The sequence below is a fragment of the Cygnus atratus genome, chromosome 3 (genome assembly GCF_013377495.2).
Source record: "Cygnus atratus isolate AKBS03 ecotype Queensland, Australia chromosome 3, CAtr_DNAZoo_HiC_assembly, whole genome shotgun sequence".
Taxonomy (NCBI): Eukaryota; Metazoa; Chordata; class Aves; order Anseriformes; family Anatidae; genus Cygnus; species Cygnus atratus.
In genome coordinates this window covers 53,434,227-53,455,741 of record NC_066364.1, presented here as the reverse complement: position 1 = coordinate 53,455,741, position 21,515 = coordinate 53,434,227, and the positions used below count along the sequence as shown (strand labels likewise).

At 37.3% G+C, this 21,515-nt stretch overlaps 1 protein-coding gene across 1 annotated transcript in view; it reads left to right on the top strand.

The window, feature by feature from the left end:
* The window catches only part of MAN1A1 (mannosidase alpha class 1A member 1), a 141,256-nt gene that overhangs the window by 74,023 nt on the left and 45,718 nt on the right, over nucleotides 1–21,515 (top strand). Inside the window, exon 5 of the mRNA XM_035538628.1 lies at nucleotides 9,153–9,247. Within this exon, the coding sequence (XP_035394521.1) occupies nucleotides 9,153–9,247 (95 nt within the window). The remainder of the gene's footprint in view (nucleotides 1–9,152; nucleotides 9,248–21,515) is intronic.

Genomic DNA, 21,515 nt, shown 5'->3' with positions numbered 1-21,515 from the left:
GGTACTAATAGGATGTAGTTTAACTTTTAATTGTGCAAGTATGCATAAGCTTTAAAAAAGTTAATGGTTTCTTGACATTAGTAGATAAACTAGCAGTTACTTGTGGCCTAAGAATTCTTCCTGTTAAATTGTTCTTTATAGCTGCATAAGCAATCTTAAATACACATAAATAGCACAAAAGGAAATAACTAAATATAACTGGAACAATCTCTTCCTTTATAATTTTTTAATTCTTTGCTTATTTAGCAATTCTTTCATTCTAATTTTAAAGTACCAGTCAGACATATATATTAGTGTGCAGTAATATTTCTTTGTTTCATGCTTTGCCTTCTTTCTGCCAGTTTGTACCATTTATTACTGACTTGCCTAAAATATGATTTTTGAACACAAAGTATCTACTTAGAAATTCTTTAGTTAAAAAACCTGAAGTAATTACGTGTGCTAGCTACTGCTGATAACTTGAGGGTTTTGTGTTGTGCTTGTTGCTATATACATTTGGATTAAATCTGGAAATCTCTCCGTAATCCAGTTACTTCCATTTGATTAAATTCTCTACAGTCTTTTCTACGGGGGGGGATTCTTCATGGTGCTACATGACTTCTTTGGTACAATAATCAGTTAGAAGAGGAAATTAATTTTCTTGCCATCAGTAAAACCATAACAAAAAAAGGCTAATTGAATAAAAGAAAGGATAGATTTGTTTGTTTGTTTTTTGAAATTGTAATCACATTTTTGTACTAAGCATCTTTTAAATAGATTTCCTTCAGAAAAAAAAATATATATACACATATTAGCTTGGTGTATGTTTTAGCTTTCTTTGTAGGATAACAGATGCTTTTCATGCTCTTCATTGTCGAATAATATCCATGGGTATGACGGTGTACTGTTTATCGTATGGTATGGTCTCTACAAGCTGGGGACCAGCATACTGGGGTATCCTGTACAAGTGTAAAAGCATAGCTATGTTCATTATTTCCACAAGTTGTGAAGAAGACACGTGCTGCTCTAATATTTACAAGTGAGATGGAGTTGTGGCTCACAGAAACCACAAGCTGTCTGAATCTCCCACAACAGCAGGGTCCGGGAAAGTTCTTTAAATACTTTGAGATTTTTGAAAGCTGGAAGCTGCTGTGCCCCTTCCTGAGCTGACACGTCACCTCAGGTGCCAGAAGCTTTCAGGTTTGAGTGCTCTAATAGCTGTTGCTCTCATATATGTGTTAAATATACACTTTGGACTTCCATATGCAAGATCTTGTTAAAAACACTACCCTGAGGCTGATTCAGCCCACGATTGAGATGGGAATTCTCCTTTTACTGCAGGTCTGTATTTTTCAGGTTCTCTTATCTGGAAACCAGTATACACGTTATCTGTTGTGATGTTACAGCCCAGCAGTGTGTGACAGCAGATGCTTAACAAGATTCTGGGAATGGCTGCGGAGTATAATTATTTTTAAACATAATATTCCTCCTACTTTATACAGCTGATATTGTTTCATATGTGTGTGAGAGATTTGGATGAAACCTAGCACTGCTTTGAGAATTTTAATGAGAAGGGAGCGGCCGAGATTATTTACCAAACTGAGGCTTTTCAATGTAGCCCTTTTCCTGGGCTTTTTTCTGATGTCCCCGGACCCCAAGAAGCCCCTCCGCTGTGCTGTGCATAAGCTTCACGTGTGCTCCCTCTGCCGGCATCCCTGCGGGATGAGAAACCTGCCTCACGGCCAGCAAGGGGGCAGCTTGCTTGTGGAAATCCTTGTTGAAGTAAAACCCTGCTCCCTCCAGTCAACATTCTTATTTGTGCGTGTGGTGAGACACGCTTTTTAAGGAAGTTGAGGCATGCTTTGTTTCCTTCTTTGTGCTTTTAAGGAAACGGTGGTGGTTTACATTTCCAGCACAAAGTCAGCTCTTCCCTGCCCAGGCTCAGTAGGCCGCAGGCACCCCTGTGGTAGATGTGGTGCAGGAGATGCTGATGCCACAGGTGCTGGAGGGTGTCGTGTCCAGGCCCTGTGCCTCTGCCAGCAGGCTCCAGCATCTGGCTGAGCTTCCAAACCTAGGCTGCTACAGGGGAAAACACTCAAAACAGGCTCTCCAGCACTTCCAGATTTGCATAATAAATACAATTGCAGCTGCATAAGTCCTAGATGATGGTGTCTTGGTCTCCTTCTGCCAGTACTAGTTTCCACGCCGACGTGACTCATTACAACGTTTGGGTCCAGAAATGTTAACTTTCAGCACAGATCATTCATAACTGACTTGACTCAGCCAGGAGTAAGTGCGGGCTGACTGAAATTAAGCCCCAAACCACCTGTTACTGTCAAGGTGTCAGCAACTGTAAAACAGATAATTGCTGCAGAGTTAATGTAAGCAACCAGGTATCTTATCAATGTGTCATAAACACTGAAAATATTTTACAGGAAATTGTTTCACATAATATGACAAGTGTCATACCACTTGAAGATAGTAGAATAATACATCTTATATTATTCATCCATACTATTGGGGTATTTCAGGTGGAGCAGAACAATTTTGTAGCATTTCCAATCTTTCATTGTAAAAATAAAATACAAACATAGCAAAAATCCTGGATTGTCTTTCGGTGAACAATGTATTAGAGCAAGTTCTTCTAAAAGAGCTCTCCTTTGTTAGCGGATCACTTTAAACCTAAATCAACATTTGTTAGACTGAAAGGATTTCTATTCAGTGTTCTGAAGAGAAGCAAAGCAGCCTGTCCGTGTTCATTTTTCTGCTCTTGTTTGCTGCTTTTGCACTGAAATATTCATTCCTTACCCCACTGGGAGAGGCCGTCAGGTACAGGAAAGAAAGCAATAAATCTTACTTAGTGGCTTGTCAGTTTTTATCTGTAAATATAAAACAAAAATGAAAAATGCTTAATGTGACAGAATTAGAAATGAAGAGAAAATGTATTTGTCAATTAGAAAAATAATAATTAGGATCGTTTCCTCTGATTGCAGTTAAAAATTAACTTCTGGCTTCACTGGTATGGAACTTATAATGCTCTTTTTAAATTTCATGTGCATCATACAATTCTGAGATATTTCTTTGTTTCCTGTGTTTTCTTTTCTTCCTGATTAGCAACTGCAATTAAATCTATGATGAGGTAATCTAACATTTTCAAAGGAGTTTGTCATTCTAGCTGGAGGAAATGTTTTTGTTTATCCAGGGAAGAAGATAACCTTCCTGCACTGTAATGAAAGTCAATATTGCACCGAATGACAGCTCTGGTCTTAGTCCTACAGTTGCACCTTTGCAGGCAGATCCTTATTTCTCTGTGGGAACACTGTTTTCCCTAATAAGATTTTGTAATGGACACAACAGTCTGCAAAATCTCATTGATTGTGGGATTGGGTCTTCTAGCATGAGCAATGCAGCTGTGAATGTTTGACTTCTTTTAAAAGAGAAGGCATTTTTCTCTAAAGCCATTTAAAAAAACAACAACAGAAAACATACTTTTGATATCTGCATGCCACAAGATTGTGTAAAGAATGTGAGTAACTAATGTAAATGAACTGGTTATTTGGAAAACATAGTTCATTAAATTCACAACTTTGTTTCATCTAAAGTTTGTGTCCTGATTTACAGCCAAAACCTCAGTATTTGCATCAGTGACAAAGCGGAACAAAACAATCCCATGCCCAAACTGCTTTTCTAAGCGAGAGTGCCTCACATAATTAAGGTCATATTTGAGAGAAATAGGGAAAATGTTATTAGGAAAAGAATTGCTGTAGGAAAACTGCTGGTGTAAGTACCGTATATGCAAATGTGGTTACTTTCCCTAAATTTTTCAGTAATCATGCTAGCAGTCCTACTAGAATGAAAGGTGCAGATGATAGCTACTGAGGAAGTGCATGACTTGGCACTGGGAATCATGACACACATAAGTATGATGCTGTGCAAAAGCATACCTCCTGGCAGCTTGTGTAGTGGTAGTGTGCTCAGAGAAGGGCTTCAGCTCTAAACCTCTTAGCTTGCTATCTCTAATGATGGCCAAAAATATTTATATGTATTTAAAAAATAATTAAGAATGATTCATGGAGTGAGAAAATGTTTTGTTCACTGGATAAGTGGGCTCAATGACTTGATGTATGTGTTAGCTGTAGAATGAGCAGACAAGAACAGGAAAGCCAAGTGTGCAGAGCAGTGACATGGATTTCTTCTTTGTGTATTACCGAGTGCTAAAATGTTGTTAAAAGAAATGCTGGCTTGGAGAAATAGTGGCAGGATTTGGAGTGGGTTTTGGTTGTGTAAGGCACTTGAGATTGGTAACTCAAAGACAAAGATGCTGCTTTATAGGGCACTGAGCTTGTTTTAACCAATGATTCATAATATAAACAGAGATCTCACAGGAAAATGTAGCAACTTGATTTTCTGTATAATCTGTTATATGACTGTAGTAAGTATCTAATTTGCTTTAGTGCTAATTTTGAGTAGGATTGCTGAGTGCGAAGGAGTCTGTGCATTTACTCTACAGAGGAGATATTCTTGCACAGGACAGATACTCACACAGTGAGTATCAGTATTATACAAGCATGTTAGCGATCTTACATAAACTTTAAAAAATATTACTACAACATTGCTTTTGAAAAGAGGGATCATCTTGTGTCCCATATCTGTCTTCTGACAAAAAAAATGAGGTCAGAGAGAAATGTTTGAGAAAGCATTAAATATCCTAACAGTGTTACATACCGGTCTTCTATTTCTGACCTTTTCAGTTATTATTTTTCCCTAAATCACAGTGCTTCACTGATTCAAAGAATGATTTTCTTTACTAGGGCATAGTATGTAGTCAACTTAAACGTAAGTACAATTTTTAGTGGTTTGGTTCCTTTTTAACGTTAGCCACAGCACTTTCCTCTCACTCCTCCACTTAAAAGAAGGGATTTGTCGGTGCGGGTTACTCTTTTTATTACTTGATGAAGTGATAGAGGTACATCAGGTAAATAACACCACAGTCTCATTTAATCAAAAAGTGTGCACTCCAGATATGATAGAGCAGTGGAGTAAGTCAAGTTGGTCTTGGAATTGATTTGTAGACTTTTAGAAGAACTACTCTTGTTTTGTTTTGTTTTGTTTTTTTTATAAGAGGGTGTGGATGAAGGGTGGGTGCAGGCATAGGATTGTGACAACATCCACCAGGTCTGATCCAGACAGACTACTTTGTCTAAGTAAGCCTTCATTTCTGTTGGCTGAGCATCCATGAGGAGAGGCCAGAAAAAGTCCCTGAGCCTCTCAAGATAACCACTATGATGGGAAATTTTGCAGTAGACTTTTCCTTTATTATATAAATTGTCCTATCTTTTTCTGTGCTCTGTCATTTCTGCCTTTCTGTACATCCCTGTAATGGGTATCATACTTTTTGCTTACCAAAAAATGACTTTACTCAGTAGGAGTGAGGAGAGTTTAGGGCTTGGCAAAAATCTAAAATTCGTGTTAGCAACAGAGATATTAAGCAGTTTCTATTGTTTATTCATTTTTATAAACTGAAAATAAAAATATCTTAACCTGTACAGTATCTATTTCTTGTCTAATATTAGAAGTTTTTGGTCTGGAGTAATTACAACCAACACTAGTTTTCCCTATTATCATTTTTCAACTGTTAAAGCCTCAAACTGAAAAACAATGTGGTTCCTTTATTAGTCTTCACCCTCTTACCCTCACTGAAAGAGTGTAATTTTGCTTTGTGAAGTTGCCATATAGTGTGTTCAGTCATTCACAAAGTGTTGTGTTCTTGTCAGTCTTGCCTATACTGTTGTACTTGATAGATAGTGATTTGGCAGTCAGTTGTTCAGCCATGTTAAATTAGCCCTAGAGATAAAATTGGATAGTGTCTGCAGTTGACTTATTTTAACTTTGGAAAGGGAAGGAAAATCACTAGTATGCGTTAGTAATAACTTGTTGAAATTGTCTTGTAAACAAGAAGTGCATTTTCACTTCAGGGCTTGTTCCAAAACTGTAAGAAGGTCTAAAAATCATTTTTTCTTGTCTGTTTTTCTAGCTGCTTTTCATTTTTGGTTTCTGTTTCTCAGATTGCTTACTACATTGGAAGACAGACATTTGAGAAAAGAAAGAAGTTAGAATGCCCAACTTCACTGTCTGTTCAAAGCACCAACAGCTTGTTCAGTGCTCTGTCCTTATCATGAGTGGCTTTGACTTTCCTTGCTTATCTGTACGTGGAACAGTATTTCCTTACTGCTTCACATCGGATGTGTTTATTTTTGGATAACTGTTATTTCTGACATTTATCTGGAGTAGGCAATTTTCTTTTGAACAAAATCAGGTTGTTAATTTATAACATAAACAAAGTAGAATAGAAAAAAATACGTGTGAAAGTTGGTAGAACTATTTGAAATTAAAGCACTATTGCTATACATCAAATATTTAATTGAGAAACTAGAAGGTCACATTTTTGTCCAGAAGCAATTATTATAACAAACTTCTTGCTGAGTTGGCATGTGATTTTTTTAATGGTGAAGGATTGATACAACCTTTAACGGAGCAGTTAGGGAGCCTTGGTTAGTTACTGTTCTTGTGGCCACTGCTAGGGTTAAACATGTATGTGCCTTTGAAAGAGAGATCTCCTCTTTTTCTTAAATACGAGTCCAAAAAGAGCGTGTATGGCACATTGACAATCTTCATCTTCAATCACATACCATAAAATAAAACATCTACCTGCTTTACATGTAGGGCTGGCTTTATGCTGCACAGCAGACAGATGCTTCTACAAGGACTCAGGAACGTTGTGTACCCATTGCTCAGGAGGTTTGTCATGACCGCTCTCCTGTGAGTGCTTCCATGTTTCAGAGCAGAGGTGCTAAGATAAATATCTGAAGGGAGGGTGTCAAGATGATGGGGCCAGACTCTTTTCAGTGGTGCCCGGTGACAGGACAAGAGGCAGTGGGCACAAACCTAAACACAGGAAGTTTGGCTGAATATGAGGAAACACTTCTTTACTGTGAGGGTGACAGAGCCCTGGCACAGTTACCCAGAGAGGCTGTGGAGTCTCCTTCTCTGGAGATAATTCAAAACCCACCTGGAGGCCATCCTGTGCAGCGTGCTCTAGGTGGGCCTTCTTGGCGGGGCGGGCGTGGTTGGACTAGATGATCTTCAGAGGTCCCTTCCAGCCTCGGCCATTCTGTGATTCTGTGATTCATATACTGTGAAAATGCCAGGAAGCCTCTCGTGCTGAAAGAGCAAAACATAGATTCAGGTTTAATAGAGCAAGTGAACAAATGCAACTGTGTAGTGTAATGAAGGGAAAGCTTGTGTGCTCCTTGTGGGGTCACTTGCTCCTCTCCAGTAAATCTACTAAGGGATTAGTAGATTTCTTCTGCACCAGCTGTTCTTTCTGAATGTCCCTCAAGGTTTTAACCCTTGGGGAGACTGAATTATATGCTGCCTGATGATCCCAAATGCCTAATTAATTCTTGGCAGAATCTACACAATCAGTGATGTGGGAAGTCAGAAATAACATGGATTATGAAGGGATTTCCAAGCAAATTATTTTCCCTGTTGCCTCACTTCAGGTTTATTCCAGCACGCACATGCACTTTACTCAAAAAAGTTTTCTGACTACAGCCAGAATTTAGCTTCAAATTCTGTAACCTCCCTCAAAATTTTGGAATTACATTGTAATTCCAAAACTGAGACTACTTTCAGAGAAACCTCTGTCATATAGAGACAGTGGGGTTTTTTGGAGGTTCTTTCTGGTAGCGCAATTGTCTCAGAGCTTTAAATTCTCTCCTGATCACATATTTTTAAACAATAAAGAGCTTTACTCGAAGTGGATTTTAGAAAGTGGGACTTTAAAAGTTGTATTTCATTTATGTAGAAAGAAATTTCTTCTGTTACCTCGTTTTGCCCAGTAAATGTCTTTATGCATTCACTTAAGCATATAGAGAGGGTTCCTGTGCATTGTTTTCCTTTTCCAAAAATTTGCTGTACTGTACTTGGCTACACTGTGAGATGCATCAAGTGTACAAATTGATTTCTAAAAATAAATAAATACAAATTCATCATCAATATGTTTGGGGGGGAAAAATGAACCGCAGGGAGACATTATTAGAAAGACGGGAGGATGAAGGTGACTTTGCTATTCTGGCTATTACACCTGGGATAATGCCTTTCAGTTTTGCATGGGATTTCAGCGTAATTCCAAGCAAGTAGGCCTTGCATATCCAAATACTGAGATCACTAAATAGGTTGCTATATTTAAGTTGGAACAATTTTGCTTCTAATTAGAAACTCTTTTACTAAAGCGCTCAGTGCTCCAAAAGTCAGGCTAATGTAACCTTAGCTGAGCTGGCAGACCAAGGAGAGCAGAATCCTCTTTGTTGTAGTGTTATAACAGTTACTCTGAACATAAAAGTTCCTGGTGTTAAATTGTTTGTAATTCTTGCGGGCGTATGTTAAGCATTCAAGGTCTTTCTCCTTCTTGTTTAAAAGATGAAAGTTTAGACTCTTTAGGTGCTAAAGATCAGTTAACTCTCAGTTACCTGTAGGAGTAAATTTTGATTTCTGAGTTAATCATGGCATTGACGCCCATCGGGGTATAAGCCAAATGAGTCCATAAATACTGTGGTGCTGCAAAAATATCACTACACTGACGTTTCTCTTGTTGGGGGGGAGAGTTGCATTGTGTTTGATTTCTGCCTCAGATTGTCTGTGCAGTGCACATCCACCATGTGGCAGGTATGTGGCCATCCAGCCCAGGTCCCCGTGGCACACTGTTAACAAATCCAATTGCCATGAGCACTTGCGGAGGACGTGTGGCCCTGGGCAGGCAGCTGTGTGTCACCCAGCATGGACCCAGCAACGCACCCGGCTATTGAAGCCCTCCTCCAGCGCACAGCAGTCCTGTGCAAACTAGAGCAGGTCCAGCCTCACTGGTGTCTCTGATTTACGTCTCCTGGTCATGCTAGGCGCAGGTTCTCTGGCTGTCTTCACTGTGTCATCTTCCTTCAGTAGTCCGTGGTACCCCCTACCCACTGTAACTTTGTGTAATGGAAAACTGCTTGTGCTGATTTGTTTCTTTTGACAGCACTAAAGAAATAACAGGGATGCTTTGTTGTGCCGAGATGTCATTTAGTGGGAACTGCAACGCGTTTTCCAACACTTTGTTTCTTCTTAACTTCCAGATTTTCCGAAAGAAGGCAGTGGAGCTTGGAGAGAAATTGCTACCTGCTTTCAACACTCCCACTGGGATACCTTGGGCATTGCTTAATATTAAGAGGTAAAACAACTGATTTTTGGTGACAAGAGCATATAAAATAGTTGTGTTGAAAAGTCCTTTGCCTCAGAACTATTACAATTTCCTCACAGTTTTAGTCTTTCCAGCTAGGTAAAAGCTGATGTAAGATCCTTTGTTCTATAGCTTAAATGCAGAAATATAAGTAAGTATACATTGTGTGCACAAGAATGCATGTAGAAATAACGTTTATTCACCTTCGAACTGGCTGCTTACTTGTCAGTTAATATGTTGCTCATCACTTTTCTCAAAGTCCTCCATTGGTTTTAGTGTTGTTATACGTACAGTAGTTGCAAAAGGACATGCACCACTCTGAAAGGGTATGGTGTCCAGCTACTTCCACTCTTATTTTTACTTAAACTCAAATAGAGTGTCAGTGTGTCCTTCAGCAGTATATCAAGAAGCAAGAGTAATATCTGATACAAATGATGTATTGGTCCGCATCCTCTCCTAAGGAGTGCGTAGAGTGCATATTCATGTTTTTGCATATTCATTTTTGCATATTCATAAGGACACATCAGCTTTCATAGTACTGCAAATAAACCCCAGTATCACCCATCACAAGAATGAGAAGTACTGCTTGTCGGGGAGAATCAAGGATAATTCCACTCTGTATGTGTGGGAGTCATCTTTTTTGTTGGTGGTGGTTTGCTGTGCTATTCTCACCTTGACAGTCAGCATCTTCCCCCGTTCTCTGCTCGATATGTATTCATGGATATGCCTTTTTCCCAGACTGGGACGTGTGTTGGCATGCTTGCTTGGTTGGCTGTGTGTGTTTGAGGATTCCCATTAATCTGCTCAGAGACAGTCCTACAGAAATCCCTGGCATCTGAGTTTGGACAGGCTTATCTTCCACCCTCCCTTCAAACAGAAATGACGCGAGAGGCGAGAGACAAACAGCATGTGTGTATGCTAGGTGCAGGAGGGAGTTAGTTCCTCGCAGACTTTTGAATCGCTGAAGGGACTGATTGACTGGTGCCTGGCGATGGTCCTTGTACTTCGAGTAGTTACTTACATGCATGTTAATGATTTATTCTCAAAAGCTTTTAATGAGTTCTGTACAAGTTAATTGTACAATGGCTTGAGGGTTTTTGTTTATTTATTTGTAAGCTGTTACAAAAGATTCTGAGTACAAAATCCTAGCATACATTTCTAATTGCAGCACAACAGTACCTTATACTACATGGTGTATTTAAATAGTAAGGTTTTCAGGCTAAAAATTTGTCTTATATGTAGCCGTCATCTACTAAATATATCGATGTTTTTTGCAAACAGTTCAAATTCTGTGGGGTCTTTATGGTTTTCTTCCTAGCTTCTCATGACAAAAGCTGTGGGACATTGTAAATCCTGGCCACAAACAATGTGAGGTGGTGATAAAAATAAAATAAAAAAATAATGGGGGATTCATTTCTTATCTGTAACCAAAGTGGAAGAGGATCTGTGCCAAGATAACTTCCTTTGCTGTGGCAGCAAGTGTTACATTCTGTACTGTGTTCTTGGTTATTCGTTCTGAACCCTTGCGCATCTGTCTAGATTTGACCTTCAATAGATGACTCTTCCATAATACCGTGCGTAAACAAATATGCTGTCATCCAAGCTTAGGAAGTGCTAAGCCATTGAAGCCTGAATATACTATGGACCTAATATGCCTCATTTCTGATTAGTATTTTATTTGATTTTATTTTGATTTATGCTTCAAATTGGAGAACACTAACAATAGATTGTGGGTGTCAGTGGTTATTTTTAAATGACTATTTTTGGATTAACAGATGAGCGGGATATTTGTTTCACTATGCAAATGTTCTTCACAAAATAGTTTATTTTCTCTGCTCATCCTGTAGTATCAGAGACAGACCTGCTCTCTCCTTGACTGCCTCTGTGTAAACATATAGACGTGTTTTTGTCGTGTGTGTCCTAGCATATACTAAAGGCATCTACCGGAATTCTTACCATCTTTCTCTTTTCTGTTGTTTTCCTTCATCCTTCTCCTTTCCTCATGACTTAAAAGCCACGGGACATTTGCTGTTTATCTGTGGAACCTGAATTTTCAAATATATTAAAATGTTTACTGTACTTATTCTACAGCTAAAATTTTTAGTCAATTTCTTGAGTATGTTTCTGTATGAAATTGCCGTTTGTCTCTGAAGTAGCTTTTAAGTAATTAGGTTGGTAGTTTTTAATGGGATTTCCTTTTGTTTCTTTCTAAATATTTCAGTTGCATTTCCATGTTTTTGATGTTCTTGATATTGCTCTGTATCTTCAGCATCTGTTTTTCACTTCTGATTATAGTGCTAAATTTAAAGTTCCCTTTTTGGCTCACGTGCTACTTTCAGTAACTAGTGTTATATCACACTTGTTGATTCTGAGCTGAGAGCACTGGTACAAACAGAGGCTGCAGAGGGAGAATGAATACAAATTGGTGGTGGCTTGATAGAGAGGTTTCAGTTCTTATCATGTGGATTCTTATATTTTCTTAATGCATAGATAAGTTCTTCTTGGGATAGGGAGGACAAGCTGGCAAGGCTAGTTTTTAAAATTTATTTATTTATTCCCCTCACCTGAATAATTTATTTATCTACTTTGTCTTCAGAGCTTCTAAAACAGCAGCTGTAACAGCTTTTTAAAATACAATTACTTCTTGGTCCTTTACTTTTGTTCTCAGTGAGCCATGACAAACTGGCTTCTTCATGCTAAAATTTTCATTTCTCTTTCTCTTAAGCTTCAAGTAATTTATGACTAAGCAATCAGATTGCTTAGGTAATTCTCTCATATGCCTCTCAGATTTATAGAAATAAACGTCTGAAATTAAAACTCCCTTAGATAGTGAGTTAAGTAATCTTAAGAAATACCCAGCTTGCATCATGTTCTCAGTATCAGGTAACCTTTTTAATAGATCTACCTATTTTTACCCCTGAAACTATCAAAAAGGAAACTGGGACTTGGGCTTATTGTTAGACTGTTGGATCAGTCGAGAAAAAACTTCTCAGAATAAGATCCTGTACAATATTTTTTCTCTTTTGGATGGAAATAATCTCTCTATATCACTTTTTTTTTTCTTTTGCAAGTAAACCTGTATCTTTTTTTCAGTCCCTATTAATTACAATAAGATTATATTACTGCTTTATAATAAACAACCAAGGAGCATTCTTATATGAAAGAACACTGTTTCCACATGTTTATTCTTCATGCATACCAGCTGAATCATTGTTTTAAGGTTATCGATTGTCCATCCCCTGTGAGCCAGTATGTAGCAACACCGTTAGTCACTAAGTTGACTTGCTTTTTATGTAGAATTAATCTGTTATATAACCTTTCAGTGCATCTGAAACTTTGAAAAATAGTTACGCTTTCCCTTTATGAAAACGTTTTTGACTTATTTTGGCTAATTTTTTAATTTCTTATTTATTTATTTATTTATTACATCTGGAAGTGGGTCTTTGAACCTCCAGTTTGCTTGCGAGCGTTGTTGTGGCTGCGGGGATACTGTGCTTGTTCTTCTCACTCAGTGATTGATTTCAGCACTGGTGGATATAGGGACTGTCGGAAGTCCTGTCCAGAAGGAAACACCATGAGGTATCGATAGAGTAGTACAGAGCAGGGATGCTTAATGGAAATCAAAAGGGAGGAGTTTGAAATAAATTTCATTAATGTGTATTGAAGTCAAACCTCAGGAAGTGATAAGATGTACTTGACATAAACATAAAATGCTTACTGTGTCTGATGTCAGCCAAGGATTCTTTGCCTTTTACACTTTAGCACTGATTATACATTAACAGTGGACCTGAGCTGCATTCAATATTACATATTTTGCAAAGTGAGATAGCAGAGGACTTGCTAAATTGTTCGAACGAAGTAGTTAGTTAACTCAGTTGTAGGTAATCAAGGATGGAAGAGACAAAACTGCAGTATTTATGCTATTGGGATGTGGCCAGCATGTTTCATGTTTTTAAAACAAGCTGCTCTTCATTTTTTTTAGGTTTGTTTGTTTGTTTAACCACATTTTGTACAGAACATTAAGTTAAGCCAAAGACCTGGCCAGGCCTCCATGGCTGAATGAAAGTTTCACGACACTACAGACACCCCTGGGAGCCTCCTCCTGGGTTCTGAGCAAGAAGATGTACCCATGGCACAGCTTCACAAATGATCTTCCTTTTTCCTTCCGCTTTGTTGAAAGAAAAAGAAAATACCCCTTTGTTTTTTGTATCAGTTTGTTTCTAAATCAACTCCTTCTGCACTGACCTTGGAGTCTGCAGGTTCTCTCACACTTTCTCACTCCCCTCTCCCAGCTGCTGTTGCACAGCAGTTTTGTTTGTTTGTTTGTTTTTGTTTTTCCCCATTCTTAAATTTGCTCTCACAGGGCGCAAACAACATTGCTTATTGGCTCGGCTCTGGGTGGGCAGTGGCGGGTCCCTTTGGAGCCATGGGGCAGCTGCTGGATTCTTGTTACAGAAGCCACCCCCGCAGCCCCAGCTACCAAAACCTTGCCACGTAAACCCAATACACTAAATCAGTTCAGGAGTAGAAATTGGCCTTCAAAATCTCTTTAGTGTCTTGTCCCATTAGGAAAACTCTTAAATTTTCTTAAGAGAAGATACAGATTTTAGTGTGTAACAGAACGGTTCTCTTTGAGTTCTGGGACTTCTTCCAAAATGTCATAATCAATGCACTTAACGTTATATTCCTTATAGTTTATAAAGGAATCTTAATGCATTGAGAAAGCTTGAAAATACAAAGAAAGGATCCAAACATGTAAATTCAGTAAATTTTTTTGGAAAGCTTAATTCCCCCACTTACTTTATCAGAATTGCCTGAAATGTGACTGTTGCATGATATTGCAAAATTTTCCTAAGCATCAAGTTGCCTGTATGATACTATATTCTTTAACAGAGTTAGTGATTCATGCTTTCACTTATCAAGAAGCTTGTTGAGTCACAATGACAGGAGAGGAGAGGAGAGGAGAGGAGAGGAGAGGAGAGGAGAGGAGAGGAAAGGAAAGGAAAGGAAAGGAAAGGAAAGGAAAGGAAAGGAAAGGAAAGGAAAGGAAAGGAAAGGAAAGGAAAGGAAAGGAAAGGAAAGGAAAGGAAAGGAAAGGAATTTTGCAGATTCAGTCAGAATGGCTGATTTAAATTTTCTACCTTGCATGATTAACTCTAGTGTCTAATTTAAATTATTAAAAAAAGTGGGCTACAGAGCTAAATAAAGCTTATTCTTCAAATTTGACTATCATTGGCAAAAAATAAATCTGTGTTTTAAAGGGTTTGTTATTAGGAAAGGTTTACATTATCTGCACAGTTTGTCATTGCAGGGCTATGTAGAGGGAGTATTTAGGTAGAATCTTTAATTTTATCTCTTCTTTCTACCCTGGGCATAATTTTAGTGGAAGGAATCTATGCTGTCTTAGAAAAGACAGCTAAAAGTAGTCTTGTAGTAGTCTGCATGCTTAACAAAGACTTTGTGTGTGTGGTTTTGGCAAATGTTCCACTGATGTCATAAATTAAAGTGGTAACAGTAATAGATATGATTTGGATATTGAGTTAAACACTGAGATTTCCACTGTGTTAAAACACACCGATTGAAACCAGACTTTTTCCTTCAGGCATTTGGATCACAGTGTGGATTTGTATTAGCACTGAGTGTAAAAAGATAAATCCTAGCTGAACTTCACCTATGTAAAAATATTTGTGTGGCATTAAAAATATGTTTGGGGACTGAATGATTTACCTAGAGATACTGATCTCTAAAATCTCCATTGGCTACAGAAGACTTTAGACAAATAATTAAAAGAAATATTTTTTTCAGTTAGGGGAAAAAAATCTGTTCTATTTTATAAGTAACTACTGAAAAGATGACTTAAGCCAAGTCTACATCTTTTCAGCACTACTGTTTTAAGTGCTGGTTAACCTACTGATTCATAAACAACTTCAGAGTTCTTGAGTCAGTTCTGGATACACTATAAACCTGAAAAATAGTTTTGCATTTGGGCTGTTCTGGTGTCGCCATGTTATAAGCCATCTCATTAGCAACTTCATTGTTTTAGAACATCTTGGAATACCATGGTAAGCAAATTGCTTGCCTTGTCTTTGTCTTACTTGAAATGAGTAGCCAGTTCTGCATTAAATCACTTGTGCCTTATATTCAGCAAAAATCAAATGAACTATTCTAAAATCATAATTAACTGGAAAAAAAACAGCATTCCCCTTTTCCTTTGAGTGTCCATAAATAATTCTTCCATAATCATACATGAAAATAAGTAAGTTGGTCTGAGAGCGTTATTAAAATTTGCATTTTATCATCATAAATATCAATACAGTTTTGGGGGTAGATATTTTGGACCTGTGATGGTGTCTGATTTGCCACTGAGCAGCACAAAAATCTGAAGTTATAAAAATATTCATGAGAGTTCAAGCAACTTAGCTGTGAGGGGAAAAAAAGAACCAAGAAAAACACTTTTTGGTGATATCCCGTAAGGTTAAGCTGTATTATTCAAACAGCAGTTCCAATTCAATATTGTAACACTGAATTTGTGTGGGAGGCTGCCCTCTGGCAATAATAGCACAGGAAGGATTTGGGACCTATTGTTGCTACTGCAGAGTATCTTTTTCAGTTCAAGCGCTTTCTTATAGCCAAAGGAAAGAGAGTCTGGTCCCAGAATCTAGGTTTAAACACTAACTCTTTCCCTACAGTTTACTAGGGCACTGTGAAATAAGTATGGATAGTAACAGGTTTGTAATTATCATACTACTGATCTGTGTAAAACCCTGTGCAAGTACTAGTAATGTGATTCCTCAGCATTGAATGTGTGATTGCAAACACTTCAGAGATCTCTGTGGTGATAATAAGAGATAATGTTGATTTTTATAAAGCAAAACTAAGCCTGTGACAGTCCCACGGAAGCCAGCTCATTACAGGAGGATATTGGTCTTCACTTGGTGGTTTTTGCCCCCCTCCACAGCAGACACTCTCTTCGGGGTATCAACACCTTCCACAGCTATCACAATTTTTTACCTTCATGGTGCTTTAGGAATGAGAAACTGTTTTTTTGTTTGTTATTTATGGAAAGGGTAGAGAAGTTTTCTGTGCTGGAAAGGGGGAGGGATGTGAGTCAGGACAAGCAGGTTGCACTGTTTTGTGTTTTGCTTTAGGAGAAATCAGGAGTCAGAAGTTCACCCTGGGCACTTAGGGCATGTACCAGGGGGTGTCATGTACCAGCCAGGTACAGCAAGTTTTCTACTAGTCTAGCTGTAAATTAGCCAGGCCCTGGTTGAAACATGTGGGGGCGTAAGGATGTATTGGTGCAGAGCATGAGAAAGATTTATGAGATCCTCAGTTTGTTTCCTGATAGTTAAAACCGTTCTTGCTCCCTGAAGAAATCTGCTTGCAAGTCTTTGAAATGGCATTTATTGAAAATAGGTTTTTATAAATCAGTACACAGATGCTGGTGTTGGATGTGTTTTTACTTTAGCTGAATAACTGCTGCTATCTCCTTGATACTGTCGAGATAATTGGAAGTCACCTGCATGAGGTACTTCTGCGCTCTCTAGGAGAAACAAGGGAGTCCTCGAGTCTCTTTGGTGGTTCTGAGTTGCCAGATGTATTTGAGAGTTGGAGCTGAACATGAAAATGCAGAGTACAAGGCCCAGCTGAAGTACGTTTTGTGTTTTTAGCTGGAATTACTTTAATATGACTACCTGGACAAATTCTCAAATTGAGCAGGTCATTCTTAAAAATACTAATTTCAAAATGGAAAAGGTTTTGTGGGTTTTTGTTGTTGATATTTTTGCTTGTTTGTTTGTTTGTTTGTTGTATTTTTTTTTCTTTTCCTCCTCTGGCTTAAGCATCTTTATGATGTGGTGGATAATGAGAGCCGAGAGTTACCAAGCCTTATACTCTGACAATCTGACAAAATTGTTGGCAATACTATGCGTAAGAGTATAATACCTATTCAGCATTACAAGACTGGAGGAACAAGATTTTTCCCTAGCATCAAAAGTAAGGACTGTTTTAGATGCTAAAATAAGTGCTAGTTTAAATAGGTGACTAATGTTTATAGTTACTCTACAGTATTCTAATTGTCCTAAAATAGTGAGTGTGAAGAAGAGTTGCTAACTACATTTTTTCAGAAAACTTTACTGAGAAGAGATTCTGCTACCCTCTTCACAGAAGACTACATTTTTTTCCTCATTACAAAGATGTTAGTCACTTCAATACTTCTCTAAGTACATTATCCTTTAAAAATATCTTTAATGCATGCTAAATATACATATACACACATATGCACATATATACATAAAGCTAAATCTTTATTCATGATTATATGGTCCCTCAGTACTGCTGGTACAAGAGGATCTCTCCTTGACCTCCTCCCAAGCTGTTACCTCCCAGGTGGATGGGTGAAACCTACCTGTAACTGATGCAGGTCTATGTAACTGATGTAGTTCAGAACTATTTCACTTATCTTTATCTTAAATTCAAACTTCTCTTTCTAGTATTTTGTAATCCTATTAGTACTCCAAAAGTTGAATTTTGTGTTTTTCAGTTTTATTATACCAATGCTGACTTTATTATTTCAGTTTTATGATACCCATGTGGTGTTTTATATGCCGTTTTTATAAACATGTTTACTTTTAAGCTGACTAGTCATAACTGCCTATGATATCTTTTGTTCTTCTGAAATTCACGACATATCTGTTTTCATGGATACATCAGATGTTCTTTCAGCTCAGTTTTCCATTTAATACTTTAAAGTGAACTTACAATAACAAATCAACGTACTGTAGGATATCTTTTTTTCTAGAAATCAATCAATTGCATCAGTAATGAGAACGTTTGTGAGAGATTTTAGAATTTTTAGAGCTTTAGAATTTTATTTTATTTACAGAAACTAAAGTTTATTTGTTATTTTTTCAGTTAGGTGTAGCATTTGGGGATGCTTGGGGAGTTTCCTTTCTTTTCAGGAATCTTAAAATGATTGAAGGATTATTGCCTTCTTTGCTTCCAATTCCAGTGATTCCAGCTATGGAATGGATGATTGTTGGTTGGATTTCCTCAGGTTTTGTGACCAGCTTCATACATCCCAGCTGAGTACAGAACATGTCCTTGCTCTTAATAATCTGAGCATTAAATTAGAGGATGGGGCCAAACTCTTCGCAGTGGTGGCCTGTGATAGGACAAGGGGTAATGGGTATAAACTGAACCACAGGAGGTTTCATCACTGTATGAGGAAGAACTTTTTTACAGTTAGGTGACTGGAACAGGTTGCCCAGACAGGCTGGGGAGTCCCCTTCTTTGGAGATACTCAAAACCCGCCTGGATGCCATCCTGTGTAACATGCTCTAGGTGACCCTGCTTGAGCAGGGGGGTTGGACTAGAGGTCCATCTCTGAAGGTCCCTTGCAACTTCAGCTATTCTGTGATTCTGTGAAATACAGATAGCTGAAATGATGTACTTCTTTCAGTTGTCTCAGTGTTCGTCAGTGTAATGGTGCCGTTCTTGTTTGCTACTTACAATGCTTCTTCAGCATCCTGAACTTCTTTGAATCCTGAATCTAAGTTGCAAGTGGCTGTTTGTAGCATGAATTTTTTATTATAATTTTCTGAGATCATCCAATGCCTTTTAGTTGTATGTTTTCAGTAAATCAATAACTAATTCAATCCATCGTTAATCCTGTTCTAATTTATGTATTTTCTAACCCTGCTGTTCCTCTTCCATGCTTGCTGCTTTCTTCTAATCCAAGCTCTCATTATTTTGGAGGAGAAGCACACCAGTGGTGATTTTCTGTTCCAACTGTTTCTTCTACTGAACTGTGATTCTGCACTTGTCCCCACAGATTTCATAAGAGGAACCTGAAATCCTATATTATATATATATATATATATATATATATATAATATATATATATTTATGTATAAATGTTGATGCATTTGTACATATATTATGGAAATTTGGGAGAAAGGAGTTTTTTTAAAGAAAAAAAAGGTTTGTACTTGGCTTTGCTGCTGAAGGCTATGTAGTCTTAAAAATGTCTTTTCTTATCTCCACTTTCTCTCAAATGTTCTTGGGCAGCCATGATGTTATAATTCCAGTAATGCTACATCTATTCTTGTCTTTTAGAAAGTGGAGGAGAAAGGAAGTGAAAATAAATAATTTTTAAGCAGCAATGAGGTTGAAGAAATAAAACAACTTTTAGGCATGAATGGAACATGAAAAAAGTCACATCCATTTTACTCTTCCTTTTTTTCACAAGAGAACACTTGAATTCTCTTTATGTTTTATAAAAACAGCTTTTGATACTAATATGGATACAGGCACAGGAAAATGTCTGCTGTTTGAACTCTGCATTAATTAGCTTTGCGTTATTTTTAACTGAACACTCTTGATCAAAACTGTAGCCTATATCTCTATAAAGTCGCTTTCCCTTCATAGTTCTTATAAACCTTGCAGCTTGTGCTCTGTGAAGGCCAGCCAGGTATGGAGTTTTTAATGGTTTCTAATGACTAAGTTAACTGATAAAGAAATGCCTTAATTACAACTATATTTTAATCATTAAAAAAGTCTCGGCAGTGAGTTATTTCAAGCAATGCAGCTACAAACAAAACCTCTTTTATAATTGAAAATACATCTGAATTTTGTCATTAGAAAATTCTTTAAAAGATTTTTTAAGGCTCTTTAGTTTTTTTTTTTTTACTTTACTATATTAAGTCAAATTATAATTTATAATTTATTTGCCTTATTACAACACTTCATTAAAATGTCAGAACATACAGCTTCTAGCTGGGGTATTACACCAAAAGCTGTGCAAGCGGAGCTTTTCTCATATGGAAATAGCTATAGCAGTTCTGTTCTGCACCGTGATTTAACAAAGATTGATTGCAATCTGTTTTATTAACTCAAGGAAGAAAAGCAGTACAGTGATATTAAGAAAATTAATTATAGCTTTCTAATCTGGTAATTAATGTGCAGCTGGGCATGAGTGCAGTTAGTGGAGTTCAGTGATTTGGCAGTCCTGACAAATTATCATAATCTGTTTTAAGGTAGACAACTGTTTTTTAATCTTTGCTCAATTTTTTAATTTTTGTTTTTTCCATTTCAGAATGGTTTTCACAATTTAGATGTTAGATATGGCTTTTCACTATAATAATGTGAAGTGGAGTGGTATTTTTTAGAACACTCTTTTATTCTTTTCCAGTGTTGCACTGAAGTTTCTTATGAAGTCGTATGAAACAGCGATTACTGGTAATTGACCTGCATATGTTGAATAATCTTAAAATGCTACCGAGAATTTAATGTACCTTGTAAAATGAGAAGCTTCCAATTAAATAGAGTTCTTAGGATAATCACTTTCAAAACTAATCAAGTAATATAATGATGTTACTGAAACTCTTATTGACTTAATTGTGACAAATTAATAAACCTAACCAATGCAATTACTGTAATGGTTATATTAGTTTGCATTTTTCATAACCTATCCATACATGTTTTTCAATAACACAAAAGGAAAATAGAAATTACCTAGCTGTATTGTAGTAGGATGACAAGGTGACTTGAGTGGGGGAGTGTTTGTGCCCTTCTTGCCTTCCTTATGAGGTATGAAGGTTATCGTGAATCACCGCATGCTCAGTGCCTCTCCTCTATTAGGAAACCAAATGCTACTGAACAAAAATTAGAACTAGGACCCGAGCAGTGGAACTGATAAGAGAAAATGTTAAGAGCAAATGCTTAAGAGCAGTCTGACTGATTTTGGTATTATCAGATTTGATCTCCTAAAATACACTGCAGAGCAAAATGCTGTAACCTTGCCAATAATGTTTATCTTTAGTAGTGAAGTCCAGGAGATCCTCCAGAAGCAATTTCAGTCCTATATAAATGCCTCTAGGCTTTTTGTAACTATGTGCTTTTTTTTCCCTCATAATAAAGGTATGCAGTGTTAACCCTGATACATGAATCTTTCTGTTCTGTTTCAGTAAATTGGCCTTTATTGTCTTTTTCCTTTTTTTCCTTTTTCTCCTGATTATTGATCAGTTTCACCTACAAATAACTTTGAAAGTTGATACTCTTCTATGTCTTTTAGTTTCTGCAATGATGACCAGCATGGTACTCATATTGAGAAAGATACTGTAAGACATGCTGAATTCTTCTGCAAGGAGAAATAAGGATTATTAAAGAATCTGTATCTGCTGAGATTTTTCTGGATTTTCTCTTCTATTTTGCATTGAGTTGTTACTAGAAATATCTTGTGCACATTCATACTAATGCT